The sequence below is a fragment of the Budorcas taxicolor genome, chromosome 2 (genome assembly GCF_023091745.1).
Source record: "Budorcas taxicolor isolate Tak-1 chromosome 2, Takin1.1, whole genome shotgun sequence".
Taxonomy (NCBI): Eukaryota; Metazoa; Chordata; class Mammalia; order Artiodactyla; family Bovidae; genus Budorcas; species Budorcas taxicolor.
The window spans coordinates 96,627,036-96,654,953 of record NC_068911.1 but is presented as its reverse complement, the minus strand read 5'-3'; the positions used below and the strand labels follow the sequence as shown (position 1 = coordinate 96,654,953).

The following is a 27,918-nucleotide window of genomic DNA, read 5'->3' as shown; positions in this document are numbered from 1 at the left end:
AAAGAATCCATACTTGAATACATTAGGGCCTTAGTACTAATGGATCCTGTGCTTCCTGATTTGCATAAATCCATGCAAGTCTGCTAGGCACTTCACACCTTTATTTTTACTTTCACATCTGAAGTACAGCAATATGGATAGATAAGGTGTGTATTTAAGATAACAACGTGAACAGACACATTCCTGGAGCTATAGCTATTTAAAAGTGACACTAGCATCAAGATACTCATTCTTATTCTGGGAAGGCTTTAAAAAACAATCACTTGTTATGAAACTAACTGCACTGCCAAATGCTTAAGATCATACGTAAAAATCTTCATCTTCTCTACATTTTACTGTTTTAAATCAAGGAAAGTAATAGACTTTGTGATTAGAAGTTTGGTTTTGATGCTTACAACCATCTAAGTTCTAAAGTGAATAACATTTCTACACTGTATAACAGAAGATACTTTGTGTAATGTTAACAAAACACAAAGTTGCATGTAAAGCAATCAAACCTCAACTGGAATTTGTTAACATGGGCGAACTGGTGATTGAAACCATTTCTTTAAAACAGTAATATTTTCAGTGTGGATGAGCATTCTTCTCTCCCAGTCATCTATTCATCTCCAATCCCATGCCTTTGACTATTTCCTCATGCTGTATATGTCCCTCTTCCCAGCTGTTACCATCCTCTTCCTTCAAGGCCCAGACCAAGCTCAGCCTCCTCCAAAGCGAGCCCTGAACCCCAGTGGTTTTCAGTTCCATATTCCCAGAGCATTGCCACGTTTAGGTCCAGAGCACCCATGTCGCTCTGCCATGGATCAAGTTTACCTCTACACTAAAACAGAAACCTCCCAAGGACAGAAAATCTACCTAAAATGCTTAACTGATGCCCTACATATGAAATTGTAGGTACCTTACTTAAAGGTTTGTTCAACTAAATTAAAATCCTATCACAGTAAGAAAACGATCAAATACACTGAACTCAGTGGGATATATGCTCTAATTTCATCACTTCAAATATGTGCTTTTGGGTCTCACTTCCCCATCTCTCTAACAGAATGTGATCCACTGGAGAAGGGAATGGCAAACCACTTCAGTATTCTTGCCTTGAGAACCCCATGAACAGTATGAAAAGGCAAAATGATAGGATACCAAAAGAGGAACTCCCCAGGTCGGTAGGTGCCCCATATGCTACTGGAGATCAGTGGAGAAATAACTCCAGAAAGAATGAAGGGATGGAGCCAAAGCAAAAACAATACCCAGTTGTGGATGTGACTGGTGATAGAAGCAAGGTCTGATGCTGTAAAGAGCAATATTGCATAGGAACCTGGATGTCAGGTCCATGAATCAAGGCAAATTGGAAGTGGTCAAACAAGAGATGGCAAGAGTGAATGTTGACATTCTAGGAATCAGCAAACTAAAATGGACTGGAATGGGTGAATTTAACTCAGATGACCATTATATCTACTACTGCGGGCAGGAATCCCTCAGAAGAAATGGAGTAGGCATCATGGTCAACAAGAGAGTCCGAAATGCAGTACTTGGATGCAGTCTCAAAAACGACAGAATGATCTCTGTTCGTCTCCAAGGCAAACCATTCAATATCACAGTAATCCAAGTCTATGCCCCAACCAGTAATGCTGAAGAAGCTGAAGTTGAATGGTTCTATGAAGACCTACAAGGCCTTTTAGAACTACAACCCCAAAAAGATGTCCTTTTCATTATAGAGGACTGGAATGCAAAAGTAGGAAGTCAAGAAACACCTGGAGTAACAGGCAAATTTGGCCTTGGAATGCAGAATGAAGCAGGGCAAAGACTAATAGAGTTTTGCCAAAAAAAATGCACTGGCCATAGCAAACACCCTCTTCCAACAACACAAGAGAAGACTCTACACATGGACATCACCAGATGGTCAACACCGAAATCAGATTGATTATACTCTTTGCAGCCAAAGATGGAGAAGCTCTATACAGTCAGCAAAAACAAGACCAGGAGCTGACCATGGCTTAGATCATGAACTCCTTATTGCCAAATTCAGACTGAAATTGAAGAAAGTAGGGAAAACCATTAGACCATTCAGGTATGACCTAAATCAAATCCCTCATGATTATACAGTGGAAGTAAGAAATAGATTTAAGGGACTAGATCTGAAGGATAGAGTGCCTGATGAACTATGGATGGAGGTTCATGACATTGTACAGGAGACAAGGATCAAGACCACCCCCATGGAAAAGAAATGCAAAAAGCAACATGGCTATCTGGGGAGGCCTCACTAATAGCTGTGAAAAGAAGAGAAGCGAAAAGCAAAGGAGAAAAGGAAATCGATATAAGCATCTGAATGCAGAGTTTCAAAGAATAGCAAGAAGAGATAAACCATTCCTCAGCAATCAATGCAAAGAAATAGAGGAAAACAACAGAATGGGAAAGACTAGAGATCTCTTCAAGAAAATTAGAGATACCAAGGGAACAGTTCACATGAAGATGGGCTCAATAAAGGAAAGAAATGGTATGGACCTAACAGAAGCAGAAGTTATTAAGGAGAGGTGGCAACAATACACAGAAGAACTGTACAAAAAAGAGCTTCACAACCCAATCACGATGGTATGATCACTCACCTAGAGCCAGACATTCTGGAATGCGAAGTCAAGTGGGCCTTATAATGCATCACTATGAAGAAAGCTAGTGGAGGTGATGGAATTCCAGTTGAGCTATATCCAATTCTAAAAGATGATGCTGTGAAAGTGCTGCACTCATTATGCCAGCAAATTTGGAAAACTCAGCAGTGACCACAGGACTGGAAAAGGTCAGTTTTCACTCCAATCCCAAAGGAAGGCAATGCCAAAGAATGCTCAAACTTCCACACAGTTGCACTCATCTCACACGCTAGTAAAGTAATGCTCAAGATTCTCCAAGCCAGGCTTCAGGAGTACGTGAACCGTGAAATTCCAGATGCTCAAGCTGGTTTTAGAAAAGGCAGAGGAACCAGAGATCAAATTGCCTACATCCACTGGATCATCGAAAAAGCAAGAGAGTTCCAGAAAAACATTTATTTCTGCTTTATTGACTATGCCAAAGCCTTTGACTCCGTGGATCACAATAAACTGTGGAAAATTCTGAAAGAGATGGGAATACCAGACCACTTGACCTGCCTCTTGAGAAATTTGTATGCAGGTCAGGAAGCAGCAGTTAGAACTGGACATGGAACAACAGACTGGTTCCAAATAGGAAAAGGAGTACATCAAGGCTGTATATTGTCACCCTGCTTATTTAACTTCTATGCAGAGTACATCAAGAGAAACCATGGGCTGGAAGAAGCACAGGCTGGAATCAGGATTGCCGGGAGAAATATCAATAACCTCAAATATGCAGATGACACCACCCTTATGGCAGAAAGTGAAGAGGAGCTAAAAAGCCTCTTGATGAAAGTGAAAGAGGAGAGCGAAAAAGTTGGCTTAAAGCTCAACATTCAGAAAACGAAGATCGTGGCATTGGTCCCATCACTTCATGGGGAATACATGGGGAAACAGTGGAAACATTGTCAGACTTTATTTTGGGGGGCTCCAAAATCACTGCAGATGATGACTGCAGCCATGAAATTAAAAGGCACTTACTCCTTGGAAGGAAAGTTATGACCAACCTAGATAGCATATTCAAAAGCAGACTTTACTTTGTCAACAAAGGTCCGTCTAGCCAAGGCTATGGTTTTTCATGTGGTCATCTATGGATGTGAGAGTTGGACTGTGAAGAAAGCTCAGCACAGAAGAATAGATGCTTTTGAACTGTGGTATTGGAGAAGACTCTTGAGAGTCCCTTGGACTGCAAGGAGATCCAACCAATCCATTCTGAAGGAGATCAGCCCTGGGAATTCTTTGGAAGGAATGATGCTGAAGCTGAAACTCCAGTACTCTGGCGACCTCATGCGAAGAGTTGACTCATTAGAAAAGACTCTGATGCTGGGAGGGATTGGGGCCAGGAGGAGAAGGGGATGATAGAGGATGAGATGGCTGGATGGAATCACTGACTCAATGGACTGAGTCTGAGTGAACTCTGGGAGTTGGTGATGGACAGGGAGGCCTGGCGTGCTGCGATTCATGGGGTCACAAAGAGTCGGACACAACTGAACTGAAGTCAACTCCCCATCTCTCTGTAACATTCCAGATAAAACGACTGCTTCTCAGTCATTTTCAAACATTGCAAAATACAATCTAGTCTAATGTATTCCTCCAATTTCATATCTTACTCAAAGAATCCATATACTAACCTCAGCCAAGCCAGGCAAGAAGAACATAAGCAGTTTCTTTCAAAATCCTTACTGGTTCTTTCACTTTTCTCCACTTCCTTTTTCACTTCCTGGTTCTGCCATATCAGGATAGGAGAGGGATAAGTGTCCCACATGCCTACTTTAATGGGGGCTTACTTGATAGCCATGAAGTAAGATCATCTGCTATCCTTATGTAATTATGACAGCTATCTCCTCTCATTCTCAAGGCCCAGCTTGGACAGCACGTTTCAGGTCTTCACAGAAGGGGGGCTTTAAATTTCAAGAAGCCTCCCACCCTGAATAGTTCCCTGGTGTGAGGCATGCACTCTAAGGCTGGCCTCTTACCATCCTACCCAAAGTCCCCTTATAGGGCAAGCAGTCCGCCTTCCTAGGAGCTATCAAGATTACCTCAAGCCTGGTTACTTCCCACGGCACCCAAAAAAAAACTTATCCCTGCTCACCACACTAGATGTAAACATCAGCTCTTCCCACTACTGCCCTCTCAAACTCAAAATGCCAACTAACTAGCTCCACTTATTCTCCTCCCCTCCAGAAATGAGTCAGTTAAGGAAGGGCCTCGAACTCTAGGAAACGTATCCCATGATCTCTCAAGAAGTCTACAGAAGGTGCTACTGCAGTATCAATAAACAAGATTCTGAAGCTTATTAAACACCCAGACAAGAAATTAAATACCAATTTACCTTTCTGGAAGATATACCCAAATCCTGGGCTGGAAATAAAAGGCCCTTTGAAAAAGAAACAGGGAAATGTCACACAACCAACTCTCCACTAGATTAACAATTCTTCCCTTGAATGACACTTTGTGGGGGAGGACTGTGCTGGGCCTTTGTGGCTGGCTATAGGCTTTCTCTAGTTGCTGCGAGCAGGGACGGGGCCACTCTCTAGCTGCAGGCTTTGCAGTGTGCAGGCTTTTCACTGGAGTGGCTTGTTACACAGCACAGGCTCTAAAGCGTGTGGGCTTCAGTAGTTGTGGCCCATATGCTTAGCTGCTGCTTGTCATGTGGGATGTTCCCAGACCAGGGATCTAACCAGTGTCCTCTACATTGCAAGGCAGATTCTTAACCAGTAAACTACAAGGGAAGCCCTTGAATGACATCTTTAAAACCCCTTTTCTAATTCCACTTATGTTATGGGGAGTGGACGCCACAATCGTATTCTTTTACTAAGCCCCACATTACTCTTTAGAATATAAGGATGCTTCAGTTCAGTTCAGTTCAGTCACTCAGTCGTATCCGGCTGTTTGCGACCCCATGGACTGCAGCAGGCCAGGGCTCCCTGTCCATCATCAACTCCCGCAGTTTACTCAAACTCAAGTCCATCGAGTTGGTGATGCCATCCAGCCATCTCATCCTCTGTCGTCCCCTTCTCCTCCTGCCCCCAATGCCTCCCAGCATCAGAGTCTTTTCCAATGAGTCAGTTCTTCACATCAGGTGGCCAAAGTATTGGAATTTCAGCTTCACCGTCAGTCCTTCCAATGAATATTCAGGACTCATTTCTTTTTGGGTGGACTGGCTTGATCTCCTTGCTGTCCAAGGGACTCTCAAGAGTCTTCTCCAACACCACAGTTCAAAAGCATCAATTCTTCAGTGCTCAGTTTTCTTTCGAGACCAACTCTCATATCCATACATGACTACTGGAAAAACCATAGCCTTGACTAGATGGACCTTTGTTGACAAAGTAATGTCTCTGCTTTTTAATATACTGTCTAGGTTGGTCATAACTTTTCTTCCAAGGAGTAAGCGTCTTTTAATTTCATGGCTGCAATCACCATCTGCGGTGATTTTGGAGCCCAAAAAAATAGTCTGACACTGTTTCCACTGTTTCTCCATCTATTTGCCATGAAGTGATGGGGCTGGATGCCATGATCTTCATTTTCTGAATGTTGAGTTTTAAGCCAACTTTTTCACTCTCCTCTTTCACTTTCATCAAGAGGCTTTTTAGCTCTTCTGTGCTTTCTGCCATAAGGGTGGTGTCATCTGCATATCTAGGGTTACTGATATTTCTCCCAGCAATCTTGATTCCAGCTTGTGCTTCATCCAGTCCAGATTTCTCATGATGCACTCTGCATATAAGTTAAATAAGCAGGGTGACAATATACAGCCTTGACGTACTCCTTTCCCGATTTGGAACCAGTCTGTTGTTCCATATCTGGTTCTAACTGTGGCTTATTGGCCTAAGAACCATCTAAAAATTAACACAGATTCTTGTCTGCAATTGTCCTCAAAGCCCAATAAATAGCACTTCTTTTCTGCAATGAACTAAATACTCACCTCTATGAGATGTCTTCTCTATTTAAGTACAGGTGAAATAAGAGTGACTGTAACCTATCAAACTAAATGGCTTCCCAGCTGGCTCAGCAATAAAGAATAAAGAGTTGTGGGTTCTATCCCTGGTTCAGGAAGATCACCTGGAGGAGGAAATAGTAACTCACTCCAGTATTTCTGCCTGGAAAATTCCATGAACAGGAGAGTGGCAGGTTACAGTCCATGGCGTCTCCAAGAGTTAGACATGACTTAGCAACTGAACATACACACACATCAAGCTATGTGTTCAATCCCTGTGTTGGGAAAATCCCCTGAAGGAGGACACAGCAACCCACTCCTGTATTTTTGCCTGAAAAACATGGACAGAGGAGCCTCGTGGGCTATAGTCCATGGGGCCGCAAAGAGTCAGACACGACTGAGCACACACACACACATAAATTAGCGACTGAACACACACACACATATCAAGCTATAGCTATGAATTCTCCTGTATATTTTGAAAAAAGTTTACTTTAAGGAAAAATAGTAACTGCAATCTACAAAGGGATCTATTTACTGTCTACTCCTCATTGTGGAAGGTTTCCAGAAGACAACAGAAATCCCAATTTGGTCTACCAATGTTAAATTCCCTTATTTCCTATTAAATATAACTTATTTATAAAGTAAGTGTTTTGCTGCTCTATTTAAACACACACAGGCACACACAGACAATCACAGTCTTCCCTAAACTGCCCTGTATTTGAAAATGGGAAAGTTTTCCAAATATTAATCACAATGATTCAAAATAAAATCTGCAGGGGCGTTCAATTATGGCACAATAAATGAATGACAAAGCATCTTATTTCAAAATCCCTGAGTTTTAGGATTTGAATATCTGTAAGAACATTCCCTTCATTAGAGATTCAAAAGTTTAAGGCTTTCAAATGCTACCACACACCTGTCTCTGAGTTATAGGCATTGCTTCCGTGAAAAAATAGCTTAAAAACCATGAAATGAAATCAACTCCACATAAAGCTATCGCATGACTCTGATCGCTAATCTGACTTGTAAATTAGATGTCTGAACTTCCACTATTCAGCAATGCCCAGGTTTTTTCGTAGCAGGATGGCTATGTTAGCTGCAATGCACTCTGGCCAAAATTGTGCAGGAGTAGCAGTGTCACACTGACAAACTGAATAGTATAGACCTAAATAGAGGTTTCATGTAAGTCATGAGAAAATCTTTCTCTGTAGATGAATGGTTCAAAATGTAATCTATGTTTTCTATCCTGGGCTGCCAGGATTTTAGTTGAATGCTAGATGAAAAAAAAAAAAAAAAACGTTGGGGAAAAAAATGGGATTTGACTTTAAAAGAATCCACCCACTTCATTTCTCAGCATTGCTTTCAAACCTTCTGTGAACTGAAAGTCACTCAATCGTGTCCGACTCATTGCGACCCCATGGCTATACAGACCGTGGAATTCTCCAGGCCAGAATACTGGAGTGGGTAGCCTTTTCCTTCTCCAGAGGATCTTCCCAACCCAGGGATCGAACCCAGGTCTCCTGAATTGCCGGCAGATTCTTTACCAGCTGAGCCACAAGGGAAGCCCAAGAATACTACACTATGTTTCGATAACTGATATAAACAAATGTATACCAAAAGCAGGGATTCTAACCAAATAAAATATTGATTTTGGTTCGGAGAGAACTTTGATGCTCCAGTTTTCTTGTGATTCAATAGTTCTAGAAAATAACATAGGTTTATTTCCAGTTCACACATGCTCATTAAATCATTTCAAGTGAATTTAGTTAACAGGTCTGAAGATATTAATTTATTAGTAGCTGTTAGTATTAATTTATAATATTATGTTCTATGCACATTAATACTGTTCAGCATGATTTCCTACTTACTATCAAGATCAACAGCCTACACAAAAGGATATTTTCCTAGAAAATTCTGGTTACAGTAGCAAACAGAAGCATATTTACACATTCTAGGGGAGAGCAAAATTTCAAAAATTCCCCAAACAAAAACTTCCACATGAAATCACAGTCCTTATTTTGACCTTTTTAGTTTAAGCTAAAAGAGATGCTTAAGATGTTTTTCAGGTTAAGCTAAAAAAGATGTTAAGCTAAGAGATACTTCTCTTTACATTATTTCCCTTAGTCTAAGAAAGCCCAATACTAAAAGGTGATAACTATATTAATTTCCATAAATAGGATCTTTAAGGTTTGATTACCAAAGCAATTACCATATTTCATTATGGCATGATAATATATTACACATTCCCCAAGCAAAAGATCATATTTACTTCAACCACCCTCACTCAAAAAAAAACATCTTTATTCAGTCATGAAGTCCGTGGAATCACAGCAGGGCTTGATGCCATATTGGTGTCACATTCTGCCAGTAATCCAAATAGGCCAGCCTTCTTGTTCAGCTTCTTTGTCTACTAGTGCATCACTGGACCCAGCAGGCAGTTCACCCAGACAATTTCAGTAACGGATTTTGGCTCTCTGTGCATAATAGATGAAAATCTTTACGAAGTATCCAGTTTGTCTTATAGCTGAGAGATCTGAACCTGCTGCAGATGTCACATCTAAATTCTTGAACAGATTTTTATCATCAGTGCCACCTATAAAACAAGACAGTGTCACCAACAGCATTGTCCTAGAGAACATCTATTTCAGTAATGCTAATAAGCTTTCTGTATTACAACTGACAGTCATTTATTTTCCTAAAACAGAGATCAGCAAACCAGAGCCCATTAGCCCATTGCCTGTTCTTACATAGTCATGATCTAAGAATGGGTTTTATAGTTTTTAATGACTTTAAAAAAATTTTAATGATTAATATTTTGAGACATGTGAAAATTACATGAAATTCTAATTTCAGTCTCCATAAATAAAACTGCATTGCAACACAGCTACTCATTCATTTATTTTTTTAGCTGCTTTCACACTACAATGGCACCTTAACAGAGACCATAATCGACCATAAATCCTAAAATATTTACTACCTGGTACTTTGAAAAGAAGGCTGCTGACCCCTGGCCTAGAGAATATTTAGTGGGTAGGTAACATGGCATCTAGTGTCTTTGCCTTACTTCCATCCATTGGTTTGACAAGTATTTCTTCGGTAGGTCTATCATTCCAGGGCAGAGAGCTAACTATGGTCACTGTGCTCCCCACTTTGGCCCAGTCTTGCCTGTATACAAAAGGCCAACAATGCCCTTGTGCAGGAAGAAGACAAGCTCAACTTCAGGTCAAATTCTAGTTCTCCAGAGTTGTCCTTGTCTGTATCCCCATGTTTCCTGGTTCTCCATTTTTGCCATACATCCACCATTCCCATAATAGGCTCCCTGTACAGACACCACTCTTAAAAGTCTGTATTTCCTACCAGAGACTCTAAGGTAGTAGTCTGGGTCACAGCGTTTTTGATTTGCCAGCCGATTACCAGTTCTGCCCTAGCAGCCACATGCAATGAATTTGTTTGGGGCCCTTGTGAACATTTTGCATACTTCATCACCCTCCTGGGTTCCATTCTTCTTCCTGATCATGATTGCCCCTGGAGTTCATCAATTTCCTTCTACATTCAAACCTCTAGCCTATAAATCTATGACTTCAACCTTACCAACTGGCTTGTCATTCTACCTCTTGAGCTCAGTTCATACAATAACCAAACACATGAGTATAACACACAAAAAGACTCTATACAGGTGGATCTCCCAACCTAGGACCACCTATCCCTTATTTTAGCAACTGGCACAAAAAGGTATCTATTAGTATCACTCCCAAGCAGCATCCAGAACATCCCTTCTCTTTTTTCCCTCCACCATTGCTGGTTGGCCCAAAGTTTCTATACCTGCTTCATCTGAGAGTTACTCACCACCCTTTCTACACACCTGGGGTCCGAAGGATACCTGCATCTCAAGTACTGCTTCAGAATGCCTCTCCTGCTTATATTAAAGCTTTACCTACAACACTGTAAAGCAACTGTACTCCAATAAAAATTCATATTATTTTTTAAAAAGCTTTAGCATTCCTATTTCTATTACAAGCAAAAAAAGGGGGCCTCTTGCCACTGGGACTGCAATGAAGTAATGATTCTGGCTAGACTTCCAGGAGTCAGAATGTAATTCCCTACAGAAAAATGTTAATAATCCAAAACAAGGCTATGCCCATAGTATTAATGGCACTATAGAACCCATCTCTAATGCATATTATATTGTTGCAATTAACTAATTCACAAACACATTCATAAGCTGTGGACTGACCATCTAAAAACTAGCTATGAAATGTCAGGAAGACTTTACAGCAGACAAATTAGCCTAGAGTGAAGACTTCAGTGAAAATGGCAGTTTATTTTCAGCAAAGGGGATTTCACTGCAATCCTGAAGAAACCTGCCATGGTGAACAGCTCTTAAAACTGCATGGACAGCTCACAATCAAAAGAGTGGTGTCAAGAATGAATACACTGATGGAATCACAATTAACCATTATCTCAATTCTGAGTAGCAACAATCTAGGTAGCATCAATCAAATAAAAATGAAAATTTTTAAAAACACACACAGGAAACTTCTGCCTGCTTGGAGAATGACACAGAACGCCAACTAGTGACATATCCTTACAACCAGAAAAAGACACTAGAGGTAAGTAGTCCATATTCCAAAGGAATATGCAAAATATTACAACTTTAGAACTTTCACTTGATGAATCTAGCCTAATTTCCTTAAACAGTTCTCAAACTTCCTAGCATCAAGACTCTGTGCATTATTGAAAATTGAGGACTCCAAGAGTTTTTTTTTTGTTAATATGAGTTATAATTATCAGTATTTACTATATTAAGAATTAAAGGAGAAAACTTTACTGATTCATCTTAAATTTTTTAAGCTTGACTTATAATTTAAAAATTTATATATGAGATACCACACAATTAAGCTGATTCTCCCATCTATGGACACAGGCTGTTTCCAATTTTTCACTATAATAAAATGAAATCATAGATATGTAAATATGCAGTTCAGTTCAGTTGCTCAGTCGTGTCCGACTCTTTGTGACGCCATGAATCGCAGCATGCCAGGCCTCCCTGTCCATCACCAACTCCCGGAGTTCACTCAGACTCACATCCATCGAGTCAGTGATGCCATCCAGCCATCTCATCCTCTGTCGTCCCCTTCTCCTCCTGCCCCCAATCCCTCCCAGCATCAGAGTCTTTTCCAGTGAGTCAACTCTTCCCATGAGGTGGCCAAAGTATTAACAAGAAAAAAAAAAAAAAGGGTTGCTCTATAGTGTTAATGGGAAGAAAATCAGGTAATAAAATAGCATTTAGAGTTTACTGTCTTTTTTTTAGTTAAAAAATGCAATATCAAATAAATGTTTTATTAAAGCACTTGTTTCAGTGAACTGCTGATATCTGAAAACGCAGACATCTATCTCATCTCTCTATCAAGGCTGAGTTTCTGCAGAGTGGAAAGTGCTTATTCATATACACTCTACAAATATCTGTTGAATGAAACAAATTATTTTCCACTTCTAGAATGTGCAAGACAATGATTAAGTTCCAGTTTTATACAAAAATATGTTCTGCTTTCCTCTGAGTGATTCATTTTAAAATTTTAATGACATGTTAATATGAGAATATACTTTTGAAAAATTACTATACAAAGAAAGTTTAGCATTAAAAATGACACAGCTTTACAACTTTTGCAAATTTCTTTCATGTTTAACCTAACAGAGGACAGCTGGATTCTCTTATCTGCTTCTACATACAATCTGTTGTGATACCTGCTTTGACTGAACTACATGAAAACAGCCCCACACAAGTATGCAGTGAGAAAAAAGGAAGTATATAGTACTATTAATATCATTTTCAGAGAATTATGGATGTTCTTTGATACTACACCAAAACTTGATAAGCAGACGAGTTTGTGGGCTAGCTATAATATGAAATTGAATATCACATAAGCTTTCTGTATTCTGTTACAGGCTTTCTATAAGGGTCTTTTACCATAATTTTGGAATATTGATCACTTTGAAAATATTGTTTCATTGAGTTATTGTTATCCAGTCACCCAGTCATGTCCAATTCTTTGCAAGCCCATGGTCTTCCTGTCCCTCACATTCTCCTGATTTTTGCCCAAGTTCATGTCCATTGAGTTATATAAACATTGAAGATCCTGAGATAACACCACACCAGGTCTCCCTGTCCCTCACATTCTCCTGATTTTTGCCCAAGTTCATGTCCATTGAGTTATATAAACATTGAAGATCCTGAGATAACACCACAGCAAAAATTCACATTCATAATAACATCACCACCCATCCCATTGGAAAACTCTTAAAGTAATGAGAAGCTGACAAGAACCCAGCAGCTGATGTAAGAATTCTAAAATTTTAATTTTCTGTAGAAAGTTAAAATTTTATCATTAGCAACAAATATTGTCAATTGTTTTTCCCTGAGCAAAAGATCACTTTATTCATTTTCAAGAAAATGACTGTCAGATATCTAAGTCTAAATAATCATGGTTTGTCTGGTATTCGATCTTTCAAGCAAAAATGATATTTCATGTAAAATATGGCTAATTCAGCTTGCAACTCAAAGGAATACTTAAGGGTTTTCCTTGAGATAAAATACTCTGGATATACAGCAGAAGTGCCTTTTGCAGATTTCCTATCTCATCATATATAGAGAGAGAGTTTAAAACCATCACATATGAAATATCAAACATATATAAAATACTCAAACATCATATATAGAATATTAAAACAATGCATTCAAGGATCAAGATTTAATAAAACTAATAATTTTTACTGCTTCATTAAGGACACTCAAGTAAAATTGGCTTTTTTGAGTTTTTGTTTTGGTTTTTTTTTTTTTTTAACCATGAATGCATAGCAGTGAAGAATATGATGATTACTAGTAGAGTCTGGTGTCACTGACATTTAATATCTACTAAGATATTCAGTTTTACCTACTACTATTTACTATTTACCTACTAAGTGAACTCCAGGAGTTGGTGATGGACAGGGAGGCCTGGCATGCTGCAATTCATGGGGTCGCAAAGAGTCGGACACGACTGAGCGACTGAACTGAACTGAACTGATTTTACCTACTACCTACTACTACTAGTATCAGCAGAGCAAATGTAAAAACAGTGGGAAAGGAAACAGTTAGTATTACCATAAAGATAATTTTAACCTAATGGATCGCCGGAAAGGGTCCCAGTGACTGACCAACAGGCTTACATACCACAACCTTGTGGGCTACTTCTGTCTTAAGAAAACACTGAAAGCTAATGAATGATAACTTGCCATCTTCAAATCCATAGTAAATGCCCTCCAGCATAAAAAACACACGAAATACCTGTATGAATTATTTCTTTTTAACTCAAAATCCGTCCAATTTGTTCTGAAAGTGAAACAATAATATAAATAACAGTAATGATTAACATGTAATGACCTCTGACAGGTATTATGCCATTTAATCCTCGTAACTCTATCAATTCTCTGACCTTCATGTCACAGATGAGGAAGCCTGAAGTGCAGAGAACTAAAGCCACACTTCTAAAGTGTCAATAATTACCAGTATTTATGGATTCTGGCTTTACTTGTGGCTCAGCTGGTAAAGAATCCACCTGTAATGCTGGGAAGATCCCCTGGAGAAGGGAAAGGCTTCCCACTCCATTATTCTGGCCTGGAGAATTCCATGGACTGTAAAGTCCATGGGGTCAGAGTTGGACTTTAACTAAGTGGCTTTAACTCCAATACTTTGGCCACCTCATGTGAAGAGTTGACTCATTGGAAAAGACCCTGATGCTGGGAGGGATCGCGGGTAGGAGAAGGGGATGACAGAGGATGAGATGGCTGGATGGCATCACTGACTCGATGGACATGAGTTTGGGTGAACTCCGGGAGTTGGTGATGGACAGGGAGGCCTGGTGTGCTGCGATTCATGGGGTCGCGAAGAGTCGGACACGGCTCGACTGAACTGAACTGAACTGAAGTAGCTTCAACTTTTACTTTAAGTATTTTTCCTACCTCATATTAGTCTTAACAACCTTTTTATTATCCCCTTTTCCCTTAACTCTTTATACTTTAATACCATTTTACAGATGAAACTTGTAATCAAAAAAGTAAAGTATCCTGCCCAAGGTGACCCAACCATTAGATCATCTATATTTAAATCCAAGTCTGTCTCACTCCTAAGAGTGCAGTACACATTCTGCTTTCCTATACCAATTATCAACAAAGCCTTTGCATATAAACAGACTGATGAGTAAAAAAGTCTTACATAGTTTTAAACAAGACAACTGAGCAAGGCCTCTATTTGTAATAATTCTTGCTAACTGACTATTTCTGTCACAAACTAGAACAAACTCTACTTCCCTTTAAAATAGTATATGATCCAGATAAACAGTTCACTAATTCGCATTATTAGACACTTAGCTGTGAACAGGACAATGAATCAATACAGATAAGCTTTCTCTTAAAAAAAAAATACTCAATACACTCAGGTGATATTATTCCAGTATGACAGATGGAAAACCTGAAACCCAGAGAAGTAACTAACTTCCCCCAAAGACAAGTTGTTCACAAATGGTACAGTCAAAATCAGTCTGGACTGACCCTGAAGCCTAAACTCTTCAATTACATGGCCTGCATATATTAAAGCAGGCAATGACCTAGGAATTGTTCTCAAGGTCTGTATACAGAGCTTGCTGAAATCATAACAACTCTCACCAAGGCAATCAACATATGAATCATCTTGCATCTCAAAGATGAAGAGATGAAAAGGAAGCTGGTGCATGCTGAAAATAAAAAGCCATGTTCTAAGGTGCTTTCAGTAAAGCATCTATAGGTAATGTTGAAGAAAGGAATAAAATTCAGTTACAGTAATGTTGAAGAAATAAAATTCAGTTACAGTAATGTTGAGGAAAGAAAGAAAATTCAGTTACAGAGGTGTCAGATGGCACACATCTCTGTGGCTAAAATAAGCCTACTTCTGTTTAAAAACAAAACAACAACAAAAAAAGGCCTAGAGGAGAGCCACAGGCTATCTACAGAGTGCACAACAACTTTCAGGTGCCAGGAACCCAGGAATGCTGCAAACCTCAGTAAACGGCAATGGAAATCATTACCCTAAGACACTAAAACTCCAATCAATCAGAAACATTTTACTTTCAAGTTATAATTTGCAAAAGTCAAGGGTTATGGCCCAATGTTTGTTTCTATTTCAAGGGCCTACAGTACGAACTGTTGCTTAATATTAAACCCCAACGCGGAAAAGAATAGAATCAAGGTTTAATCCAGTTCAATTCACCTTCACAACTTGTTGTAAGAACTTGCAGAAATATAAACATCTTGAGCTTGGACAGAGGAATGTGGCTTTAATTTCAAACCAATTGTATTCTCAAGGAGTCCCCACACACACTTGACATTTGACAGGAAGGTGACAAAATGGAAGGCTGTGGTATACCACCTAAAAGGGCAGGCATTACAGGCAAGAGATGAGCAATTACACTTGTCACAGAATACCATATTCTGGATTCCCTCTGTGGCAAAGATTTAAAAAAAAAAAACTTACAGAGCAAACCTTACCTCCTCCACCAATGCTTCCCAGCATGACCAAAAAGAATCAGAATCTAGTAATGTAAAACCAGCTGACAGATATATAGAAAAAAAAAAAAAATCAAGATTGAGGTCATGTCCCTTGACATGCATCATTTACACTAAGGATTCCCTCACTTATCTGAATTAATTTCATGTACCTCATTTCATTCAGATAATTGAAGTTTTCCTCTTAAGAGTTGTAAAGTGTTTACCTCAACATAATTAGTAAACTGTCCACTTAAAAATACCACTACAAAAATTACCACCCCCCTCCTCTCTACACTACACATACACTTCACTATCATTAAAAGTATGAGATTTTGGCCTTCACGGAAAATTTAGTTCAAAATTCCTCTTTAAAAATTAGCACAAGAAATTCTACAAGAAAAGTTATGGTCATTACCTTTTTAATAACTGTCTGCATTACTTGTTACAGACATGGTAATTTGGATACTCAATACATGACTACTGTTCTGAAGCCAAATTAAAGGTTTTAGACTACTAAAGAGTTTGATGACTTGCCTCAATACAATAACTGGGATTGTATGGAGAACAAAATCAAAGAGGTCTCTTTTTCATGAGCAGGCATTTAAGGGCCTTTTAACGAGAATTTACTCTACAGTATATAATTACTAATGAACAAAAATAGGGCCATAAAATTCACTTCTTTATAGTGCCATAAAACTTCTATTTGTAAGAAATATAAAAAATATACATTTAATCAAACTCAAGAAAACTCTAAGTGTGCAACACCTAACAATACATAGTAAAAACTATATACTTTTTCTTCTTAAATAAATGTCCTGCCAGATGACTATGACTAATTTTGTATGTGGATATGCTTATAATTTAAAATACACAGACTCTCTGGTACTAATGATGGCAATGAAATGCCTGAACTTCTTATATGAATTCTCAATTTCTATATGAACACTGGTTTCCAATACTGATAACAAACTTACTGTTGATTACATCCAATCGGTATTTGTATATTGTCTATCACCTGCTATGTGTCAGGTACTGCAGTAAGTGCTAAGGACACTGTCAGGAACAGCACAAATTCAGTCCCAACACTCGAGGAATATAGAGTCTAGAAGGAAGGAAAGAATGAAAAAACACACTATGGGAAACTTGGTGGAATAACAGATATTTGGTCAAATGAAAGCTCAAAACTGCGAGAAGATCTGGGTAGAAAATCAAACACTTGAAAATAATTAGCTACCGCTAAAATTCGATAAAAATAAACCAGTAAGTAACTCAGCTAAGAAGGCAGAGAACCAAGAGCAGAACAGTCAGGAAGTAATGAGTATGTGACCAGGGTGTTCTAGTATCAGATGCAAATGAAAAGCTGACCCTCAAAAAAGCTGAAATTATAGCAGCCAAAGAGCCCAGCTCTCAGCTGTCCTGTTCTCAGTATCTGACAAGTCAATCTGGTGTATGTGAGCCTAAAAGGAAAATCAAAGCATTCTGACTCTGCTAGCTATGTCACAGTTGAAGCAGGACCCCAACCACCCACCATGGATAAGACGAGGCCCCAGTTTCAAGGGAAGAGAGGACAGCAAGGAGACAGAGATGGTTAAGCAGGAGAGTTCCTGAGCAGGCTCAAGACAAGATTCAGGTCCGCAGAGGATACGAAATACACAAAAGAATAATACAAGAAACACATCAACTCTATGGACTATTCAATAGCAAGGAAAGACTGTGGAATTGCTTTACTTTTAAAAATAAATACTCAAAATTATATTCTTAAATTTAAAAGCCTTAAGTGTGACCTTCAAGGGTGGGAGAAAAGGACTAGACATTCTTACTAATTCTTACCAATTGCCTGATTCTATAACCTAACTCCATCTAAATCTATATTTATAGTCTACATGCTTTACACATACTTCCCCAAGATGTTTATGGCATATGTTTCAAAACTCCTGATGAGCAAAAGCGTTTTTCAAAATGAGAATCTCATACTCAAACTGAGTATGTACAAAGGATGTGAGAAGACATCATATCTCAGTAAGCAATGGGTGCTCAGGGCACTGGAATAATTCCAGACTTCACTTCCTGAAGAGGCTGAGGATCTTAAGGTATTTTCAGTCTTAAAAATCAGTTCAAAAACTGGGTAGAAAAGACAGAACGAGGAGTGAACAAGCCAGGTAGCCTGGTTCTGACATAGGAACCAGCAATGATAGAAGAGGAATTATCTGCTCCCTATAAATTAAGCACCACCATACTTTACTACTGGAGGAGGAAATGGCTACCCATTCTAGTATTCTTCCCTGGAGAATTCCATGGACAGAGGAGTTCACGGGGTCGCAGAGAGTCAGACACAACTTGAGCAACAAACACATACGCAACACATACCTACACTCTACTATACAATGGTTTTCAGTAACAGTGCAGGAGAGAGGAAAAAGGTGCATGTAGTCCAAAGATGATGTCCCTGTGAAGACTATTATTTATATAACTCAATATATTCGAACAGAAATAACACTATGGAAACAGCCTTGCATTTGCCCAAACATCATTTGCCAAGGCTATTCAACTGGTGGAGTGGTGGTACTTTCCAAAAGAAATGCTTGAAAATTTTCCTCACTTTTTTAAATAAACAAAACATTATAATAATCTATGAAAGAAAGAAAATATAAGTCTAAGAGGAAAAAAAATATAGTGCGGTCTTGGTTTTTTGGGTTTTGTTTTTGTTTGGGGTTTTTGCTTTATTTTTTCAGTATATCCATCATGAAGCACATTATATCAGCCAAAAACTGTTTAAGGTATCATTTAAAGACAGCTTGTAAAGGCAGTCTGAACTCTGAAAGTCATGTTGCTTCCAGGAGTCTATATACTGAAAAATATATCTTTATAAAGTGAAACGAAGGTGGCCTTAAAATGTGGCCTATGATAACAACTAGGATCATTCAATTCACAATTTTCAAACTTTGCTCCAGTAGAAAAACTGCATTATTTTAGCTCTACGTGGTGTCCTATCAAAAAGTTTAAGTAACACTGTGTTTCCCCAATTTCACAGTGGATAACGTATATTAAAGACTAAAATTCTCAATGTTAAGCTTTTTCCTCAAATTTTCTAAAATATTATTAGATACATGTTACCTCTTTCAGTATTGGAATTAAGCCTAACAGAGTATCTGATTCAACACAAAAACAGAAATGAGATATTTCAAGTTTATAATATCATCATTCATGACTTCCAGACACTCTGCTACCTTCTTCAGTTTGATTAAGCCCAACAAAACCACAAGCATTTACAAAGGACCCACTACACTTGACATGAAGCATACACAGATGAATAAAACACAGTCCATCTTACAGGAAGCCCCCACCAGGGAAAGTGCACACAAGCCAAAAAGTCTCTACTAAATGCCTGCAGTAAACACTGGAGTGGGAGATGCAAAGAATTCACCCCAGGCCAGCAAGAACTTCCAGACTTCTGCGTTGAGGACCACTAAGAAAAGGGATGCTGAGGATGCTGGAATTCAATGCCTACATGCGTACAGACCTTTCTTCTTTATTATATCAAGGTTACATACATCATAACTCTAGGATTCTTGAAATGCCAATCTCCTGGAATTGACACAGACTACCTGAACCAAGAATATGAATAAACATTCTTGAAATGAAAATAGTTACTAAATTTAAACAAATTGGAAATTGTTTCAACTGGTAAAAATGTAAACACTCCTTAAATATAATTTGTATCTAATGAGTCCAAATCACAAACTAAGGCCTATACTCAAAATATGGGGAAAAAATTAAAAGTAATTTTTTAGTAATTATTTGGCTTTTAAGACGTCAAAATCAAAACAAATTTTGGTACAAAAATATCCACTGGGGAGGTCTAAAGTATCTACTTAAGTGTTCAGTTAAACCAACTAGTTCTCCTTAGTTCATGTTAAATCTCTTCAGGGAATTTGGATTACTTTCTCTCTGCAAAATAATGACGCTGAATTAAGTTAATAATAAATAACTAATAATCAGCTGCTGAAGTTCCTCACAAACAGAAAATTCTGTACTTCTGCCGTCCGTGAAATTAAGACGTCAACATGGTTTCAAAACAAGAGTAAAGCAGCCTTAATTTCTCAAAGTGGTAATGCTATACACATCCGTTTGCTACCTTATCTCAGTATCAAGGTTCGGATTTCACCTATCCAGTTTTCAAGTTCGTCAAAGAGAGTTTCATGATTCAAAGGGTATTCCTCCCACCCTCTATACTAAACCTGTTTCTTTAAAACAAGATCCTAAGGAAAATGCATAATGAAAGGCAGTGCGAGCTGAGGAGACTGTTCCACATCAAACCTGGAACGCACTAACTAAAATTCGGTATTGCACTTTGTACGTGAGTTCCTACATGAAACTCCCGCCATGCTTTAGTTTAAGGTTAAACAGGTTAATAGAATCCAATAAAATGGCTCTATTGAATTATACTGGATTTCTTTGCAGCAGCTCCTTTACCTGACCATTCTGTTGAGCTTTAAAATCAACTTCAGGGGTAGCACCCAGGAACCAAGGCGAGCCGCGGCTCACGGGGGCTGCACTCTGCAACCCACCTCATGTGGAAAATCACCGTCAACGCACGTTTTCCACTTCAAACTGTGATACGGTGGAGGAAAAAGTGCATAGCCTTCTCTTTGAACCTCCCATCACACTGCCTCCAGGCGCTAACTTAAGAATTATCTCGAAGATAATCTAATGCAGTACAGTTCTCAGAAGACTCTATAAAGTTGCCTTCGCCAGAGAGGAGAGGGGGGGAAAAAAACCTCGCCCGTAAAGGTTAAATTACTATAGTACTGCAACTTCGCTGTTGGGTACGTGTCTGGATTTACAGGATTAATTCCGGGGCCATTTCCACCAGTACAAACTGCCTGGATCCCGATTAAAACAAAGTGTATGCTGGATCCTCATAGGAGACAAGTGGCGGGGGTGCGCCGAGTGAGTGAGGTCGTTAAGTCTCTGCAGACTAAGTAAGGGGCTCCTGAGGTCAGGAAAGTGAGGGCACTAATTGGGCCAGATGGAAAGGGTCCTTCAGGCAGGCCTGCGGGCGCGCGGCGCGAAGGACCACCGGCCCGGCAGTCTCAAGATCGGCGAGGAGGGCCTACGGCCGAGCCCGAGAACCTGGCCTCCTCCCAGCCAGAAGGCGACGCGCCTCCACCCACTCCCGCGGCAGAGCGAAGAGGCGGCAGCGGCGCGCCGAGCGGCGGGAAGCCGGCCCGCAGAAAACGCAGAACCCAAGAAAAGGGAGTCAGAAAATGGCCAGTGCGCAGCAGGACTGAGACGCAGCAGCCCGGGTGCCCGGCGGACCGCGGCACTGCCAGCGCAGCGCGTGCGCCCGGGAAGCACAGCGCCCGCGAGGCCCTCAGCTCCGCCCCCCCCCCTCCCCCGGCTCCCTGCGCCGCCGCCGCCGCCAAAACCCCTCTGGGAACTCCGAGCCGCGCGGTCCCGCGAGGCGGGCGCCTTGGAGCGGAGGGGAGGGGCTGCGCTCCCCGCCTCCCCGCCGGCCCGCGCGGCTCCCCAGCCCGGAGCCTACTCACCTCCTCCTCCTCCTCCTAGTCTCTCCTCCTGGCCACCGGCGCGGCCCAGCCGGCGACGCGCTGACGCCGGGCCCCTCCCCCGCGGCCGCAGCCGCCGCCGCCGCCGCCGCCGCCCCGCCCGGCCCGCGGCCGCAGCGGCCTCGGGGCGCGTCAGGCGCATGCCCCGCCCACTGGGTCCGCCCACGCGCTCAAGACTCCGCCTCCAGCGCTGCCGGGACGCTGCCCGTCCCTGACTCAGCGGCCGCTCCCGCCTTCTGGAGAATACCACATGCGGGCTCTCGACCCCCGCACCTCTTTTTACCTGTTCACTGCCCGAGGACCTCGCTTTGCCGCCCACGTCCCCACCTTTCCCATCTCTGGGTCGCACCCCTGTCTTCCCCTTAAGGTTTTTAGTACTCTTTCCTCAACCCCTAGTCTGGTTGTAAGCTCTCATGCCTTCTTTTCTTTCTAGAAGAGCTTCTCTGCTCACTAGGTCAGCCTGTTTGCAGTTTCTTGCCAGTCCCTTCCCTCCTGGTCCCCGTTCCTCTCCCCTCCCTGCTGGAGCCTCAGGGTCCCCGTACGCACTGGACTTCTCCCCTGCCACCGCTACCTGCTGTGCCCCTCGCACTTCCTGAGCGCCTGCTCTGCCAGCGCGGTCTAATTTCCCTCCCTCTGGTCACGTCGGAACCCTGTGAAAAGGCTCCCTTCTTCCTTTACCTACATTTTGAGCGTCTTTTCTGTTCTGACTACAGATACTTCAGATGCAGTGTAGGAGTGAAACAAATGCATGTGCGCTACCCCACTCACCTGAAGAGTCTCTGAAGTAGTTAAAATTCACAAAACTGGGTCTTCCTTGGTTGTCCAGTTGCTAAGACTTGGTCCTTCCAGTGCAGGGGGCTTGGATTCGATTCCTGATCAGGAAACTAGATCTGGCACGCAGAAAGTAAAAAAGGATCCTGAATGCCACAATGATGAGGGAAGATCCCAATTACCACAACTAAGACCCAGTGCAGCCAATAAAGTATTAAAAAAAAAAAAAAAAACAATTCACAAACCTGAGCAATAGCAGTGATGCCTCTTAGACTTGCATGGGTTCCCTCCAATCTTTTTCTGTGCAATAATATATTAAATGACACAATTCCTGTTGGGGATTAAAGTTCACACATTTTGCCTGTTACTTTCTCTGCAATCTAACCTCACTTTAGCTCTTTTATTTATAAAATTCATATTCAGTAGAAGAGCACCAGGATCTTTTAGATCTCCTGTTTTCTTACCTGTAAAAGGAGGAATGTGTTTCTTCCACGTTTCAATTTCTGTGATTCCGAATCAAAGGGTTTTGTATTTGGAAAGCGCTTGTGGGTTAAATGATTTAGAAAAAGGCAAAACATGCAAATGTAACTAGAACTCCGGTAACTTCATTTTAAAAACTGCAACTTGGAAGAGTTGGACTGTGATGTGGAAATGAATTAAACATAACAAAATGAGGGAAACTGATTAGGCCTTTGGAAGCAACATCCACAAGTTGCTTTAAATTATGTGAGTAAACATTATTATCCTTAAATTGAAGAGTAAAAACTATCTTCCATTCTAAACAAAATCCAGGCTCTATGTAGACCCTTGAAGTTTAAAACCATTGTTGAACTGAACAACAGCATTATAAGCATTTGAAAGCCTAATCAACCATCTGTCCATCCCCTTTAACACAAATTGGGAAACAGAAAACTATAAATGCCAAAAGCTGAAAGTGAGTGTTCCTAAAAACACATAAAATAGTAAATCCTATCCATGGAACAAGTACAAGAAGAACCCCAAAGGCTATGGCTGCCATTTCATTGCTCTGGAAATCCAGTCTTAGAATGTTATAATTAACTTATCAAGTCTTTATCATCTGGAGTCTAATCTTTTCATTTTACAGTTGACGAACTGACATCCAGAATGGGTAAATACTTCCTCAGTATTCCCCAGAGTAATTGGAAACAAAGCCAGAATTCAAACTCAGATCTTCTGACTCACGTATCTGCAGCATCTGGGTTATAGTAACTAGTCACAAAAAGTTATTACACATCAGAGGTCTTTGACTCTGCAGTTTTTCCTAGATGGCCTAAGTGATGTATGAAATTATACATGGCGTTAACTAGGAAAGTATTGCTATCAGAGGTCATTTTGTCCCACTGATTTCAACAATTCCTTTTGCATAAGCTCCATCTCACCTGGTCAGGGTTCATCTTTGTTCCAGGTAATTCTGGCCAGGACACTGGGGTCATGTCACAGCCAAACACATTCATCCTTGGAGGTGCCAAGAGCTGTGCATGATTGTAAGTATTATGAAGTCCCTATTGCCAAGAAAATTACAACATTACTAGGCAAATAAAATATGAAACATAAAGTAATAAATAATTCATAATTAATAACAAAGGATTCAATTATAAAATCCAAATCTTAAATTGGAAATTAACCATGTAGATTAAGGGAAGCCTTCTTAAAAGACAACAAAGGAAAATGTAAACTCTGCATTTGGTTCATAGGAAAAAGGTAAAGGAAATTGCTTGAACAAAGGCACTGGGGAAAAAATAAGCATGCTAACAATGGGGAAAAGTTAGGAGATCAGATGAATCAAAAGAGGAGCTTCATTTTGGAAACAATAGAAAACAAAGGTGAAATGATAGGGTAGAATCATTGATAGAGAACCTGAATTTGAGCCTGAATAATTTAGGTTTGATCTAATGGAATATCATTTTGAATTTGGCAGAGGAAGAGGAGTGAAAAATGAAACAGGAGACCATTTGTTAGATTCTGAAGTAGCAAGTGGAATTTAAAAATCAATGATAGACATAAATGTGACTAAGGCAAAGACTTGGGTTTAGGGATTATAAGGAATCAAAGATCAGTAAGAAGTTCAAGATGACTTTAGGGTAGTGGTATGTCTATAACAGTATACATAGACCTTACCCCTTAGAATTGGAAGATCATCAGGCTTCAAATGGTACATACAGGCTCTCAGTTGCTAGAAAAGGAAGAAAAAATTTTCCCAAGGTATACCTTCCTATTCATCACATCCTCATTTCAGAAAAGTTTAGTTTGCTACTCAAATTAGAAGGTAAGAAAAAAAAATCTCTCACACTGTCGTGGGTCCTTTGCTATTTTATGGTCGACCTATTTCTATTTCCATTTCAGCCCCACTGATGTAAAAGTGCTCAGTAGTACAGTGTATAATGTCACACTTGGAAATAAATCAATAAGTGTTTGTTAAATACATACCAAGTGCTGTTCAGCACTCTGCTAGCCTGGAGAGCTGGAAAAGTATAAAAAGGACCTCTGCTTTTCATAAGCTTATAATCTGCTTGGATAAAGAAGGTCAACACACCTGACACAATAGAGAATACATTCCATGGATGGGGATACCAACCTGGAGGGACTGTAAAGTGTGCTTATACAGAAATAGTGGGAAACAGAGTTGAATGAATTGTAAATGATATCATGGATACTATTCATCATTTAACAAATTTTCATCGACCTTTAAGCATGTTCTAAGTCCTGGAGGTAAAGCAGTAAAATAAAAAGCTCCTCCTCTCATGGAGCTTACATTCCACATAAGAGAGACAGAGAGGAACAATAAATACGCTACTATCAGGTAGTAATAACTGTCCCAAAGAAAAGAAAACATGAGGATGTCAAAATGAGTGAAAAGTAGGCAAGATGTTTCTAAGGAACATTTAAACAATGGCTTAAATGAAAGAAAGAACCAGTCCAGAGAGGATCTGGGGAAGGGCAGTTCAGGCAGAGAGTTAGCTGTTGCAAAGCCCTAAGGAGATCAAACTTAGTGTCCTAAGACTAAAAAAGACCAAGTGTTTCTGAAGGAAAGTGAAAGAGATGAAATAGGAAAGGTAAGCAAATTCTGGTAGGTACGAAGGGATTTTTAAGGTCAGGTTAAAGTACAGATTTTTGAAAGATTAGTCACTCTGGCATTCAGGATTAGAGGAGGGAAGATTAGAACCTGTAAGACCAGATGGAAGCCTGTGTGATAATCCAAGCAGGAGGTGATGTGAGGTAGACAAGGTTGACCGCAAGGTTAGCAAGGAAGACAAAATGTCAAGGAGATCAAGTAATGGGTATTTATGAGGGGTGGTAGGCGGTGTTGGGTGGGGAGAGCCCAAAGTGTCAAATGCAGCAAAAAGGTCAAGGAGAATAAGCATTAAGTAAGAGCTAGTATAGTTAACAAGAAAAATGTCATGTGTGACCCCTAAGAGAAGAGTTCCCATAGGGTGAGGTGCTGAGAAGTGAGGAAATTGAGACTGTAAACTTTGACTGGAAGAGTCAATACTACTCAGTTGTGCAATTTACCTTTTAGGTCATTTACATTTGGGCTAGTATCGAAATTTTAAATCTATGTTAAACACTCTCAGTCAGGTCTAATTTTTTTGTCTCTAGACTGAAGGGAGAACAAACTTATACCATAGAAACATATCTTATGTGTTTTTCTGGGCCCCAAATCAGTCACACCAGTGATTCATTGTTCTAAATGTAATTAGAGTTTACTTAAAACTCCAAAGGCATTTTTCATGGAAATAAAACAAACAGCCCTAAAATCTGTACAGAATGTAAAAGATCCTGGGTAGGCAAAGTAATCTTGAGAAATTAGAGTGAAGCTGGAGGAATCATTGCTCCCCGATTTCAAACTGTATTACAAAGCTATAGTAACTAAAACAGTGTAGTATTTACATATAAAACCAGACACATAGATCAGTGGAAGAGAGGAGGGAGCCCAGAAGTAAACCTATGCATGTATGGTCAATTAATTTATGACAGAAGAGCCAAGAATATATGATGGGGAAAGCACAAGACTCTTCAGTAAATGGTGTTAGGAAAACCAACCATTATTTGTACCATATACAAAAATTAACTTAAATAGATTAAAGACTTGAATGTAAGACCTGAAACCATGAAACTCCTTGGAGAAAATGTAAGCAGTAATCTTAACTTAGGTCTCAGTGATGACTTTATGAATTTGACACTGAGAGTAAGTGCAACAAAAGCAAGACTAAACAAGTGGAACTACATCAAACTAATAAGCTTATGCACAGCAAAGGAAATCATCAACAGAATAAAAAGGCAACCTACTGAATGGAAGAAAATATTTGAGAATATTTTCTCATACAACTCGGTAGCAAAAAATAATTTGATTAAAAAAATAGGCAGAAGGTCTGAATAGACATTTTTCCAAAGAAGATATACAGATGGCCACCAGGTACACGAAAAGATGCTCTACATCATTAATCATCGGAGAAATGCAAATTGAAACTGCAATGAGCTATCACCTCACACCTGTCACAATGGCTATTTTCAAAAAGACTAGAAATAACAAGTGTTGATAAGGATGTGGAGAAAGAGGAAACTTTGTGCACTGCTGATGGGAATGCATAAATTGGTGCAGCCACCATGTAAAACAGTATGTAGGGTCCCCAAAAAACTAAAAGTAGAAGTATTATATGGCCCAGCAGTACCACTTCTGGGTATTTACCCAAAGAACTGTATGAATTTAAACAAGTTAAGAGATACAGAGAGCAGATTGGTGTTTGCCAGAGATGGGAGTTGAGAATGAGAGAAAAGGGAAAATCATTTTTGGTTTTGTTTTTTATTTAAATAAATTAATTTTTTTTTAAATTTCATTCTTACTCCTGGGATGTAGCAGGAGTCTAAGAGTAGAAACACTAAGGCAGATGTAGTCCCATGTTGGTTATGGTTCCATCACTGCCACCTGTCAGATCTAAACTGCAGGGCTGTGGGTGTTACCTTGAGCACAGCACATAACCTTGCTGAACTCCAGGTTTTCAATAGTAATGAGAGATTTCTCATATTTTAGCACTTCTCTAAAAAGGAAACAAAGACCATTGTGTGAGATTCACATGAACAGCTATCACAATTCCAGCAGATACTTTCTCAAAGTCTTTCCAAAAAGACAATTTGGTTGAACTAGACAATTTGGTTCAGCAACTTGTAAAACAATTAACAAGTACCTTTCTTCCCTGGAAATAGACTAGACTAGTTTTTGGCAGACAGAGTGAAAGAAGCAAGTCAAGTCCCCTTCATTTGTAGCTCTGCAGCTTTAGCATCTGAGGAAACCGAGCCTGACTCTGGCTAAGGTTTGTCTATGGATGCGTGTAGCATGCCTTCTTTCAATTGTCTGATGCAGATGGGTAGACTGTGTAAATTTGTTCGGTGTTATTGAAAGACGGAATGCTGCTAGCAGTCTTTTTTCTTTGGAATATACTTTATTTAAGGG

The 27,918-nt window shown here is 39.9% G+C and overlaps 2 protein-coding genes across 5 annotated transcripts in view; one reads left to right on the top strand and one right to left on the bottom strand.

The window, feature by feature from the left end:
• The window catches only part of GTDC1 (glycosyltransferase like domain containing 1), a 434,499-nt gene extending 412,789 nt beyond the window's left edge, over window positions 1–21,710 (bottom strand). For 3 of the 4 annotated variants that reach the window (XM_052658048.1, XM_052658056.1, XM_052658065.1), the window contains exon 1: window positions 21,660–21,710. The gene's annotated coding sequence lies outside the window, so the exon portion shown is untranslated. The remainder of the gene's footprint in view (window positions 1–21,659) is intronic. The other variant, XM_052658073.1, reaches the window with a different exon arrangement.
• Window positions 21,140–21,892, top strand: LOC128060719 (serine/arginine repetitive matrix protein 1-like). The gene has a single exon (XM_052653098.1). The coding sequence runs from the start codon at window positions 21,140–21,142 to the stop codon at window positions 21,890–21,892; it is 753 nt and encodes a 250-aa protein (XP_052509058.1).
• The last annotated feature ends 6,026 nt before the right edge of the window (window positions 21,893–27,918 follow it).

Bases quoted from the DNA above. Each gene is read 5' to 3' on its own strand.
- LOC128060719 (XM_052653098.1), top strand. From the start codon at position 21,140: ATGGAAAGGGTCCTTCAGGCAGGCCTGCGGGCGCGCGGCGCGAAGGAC.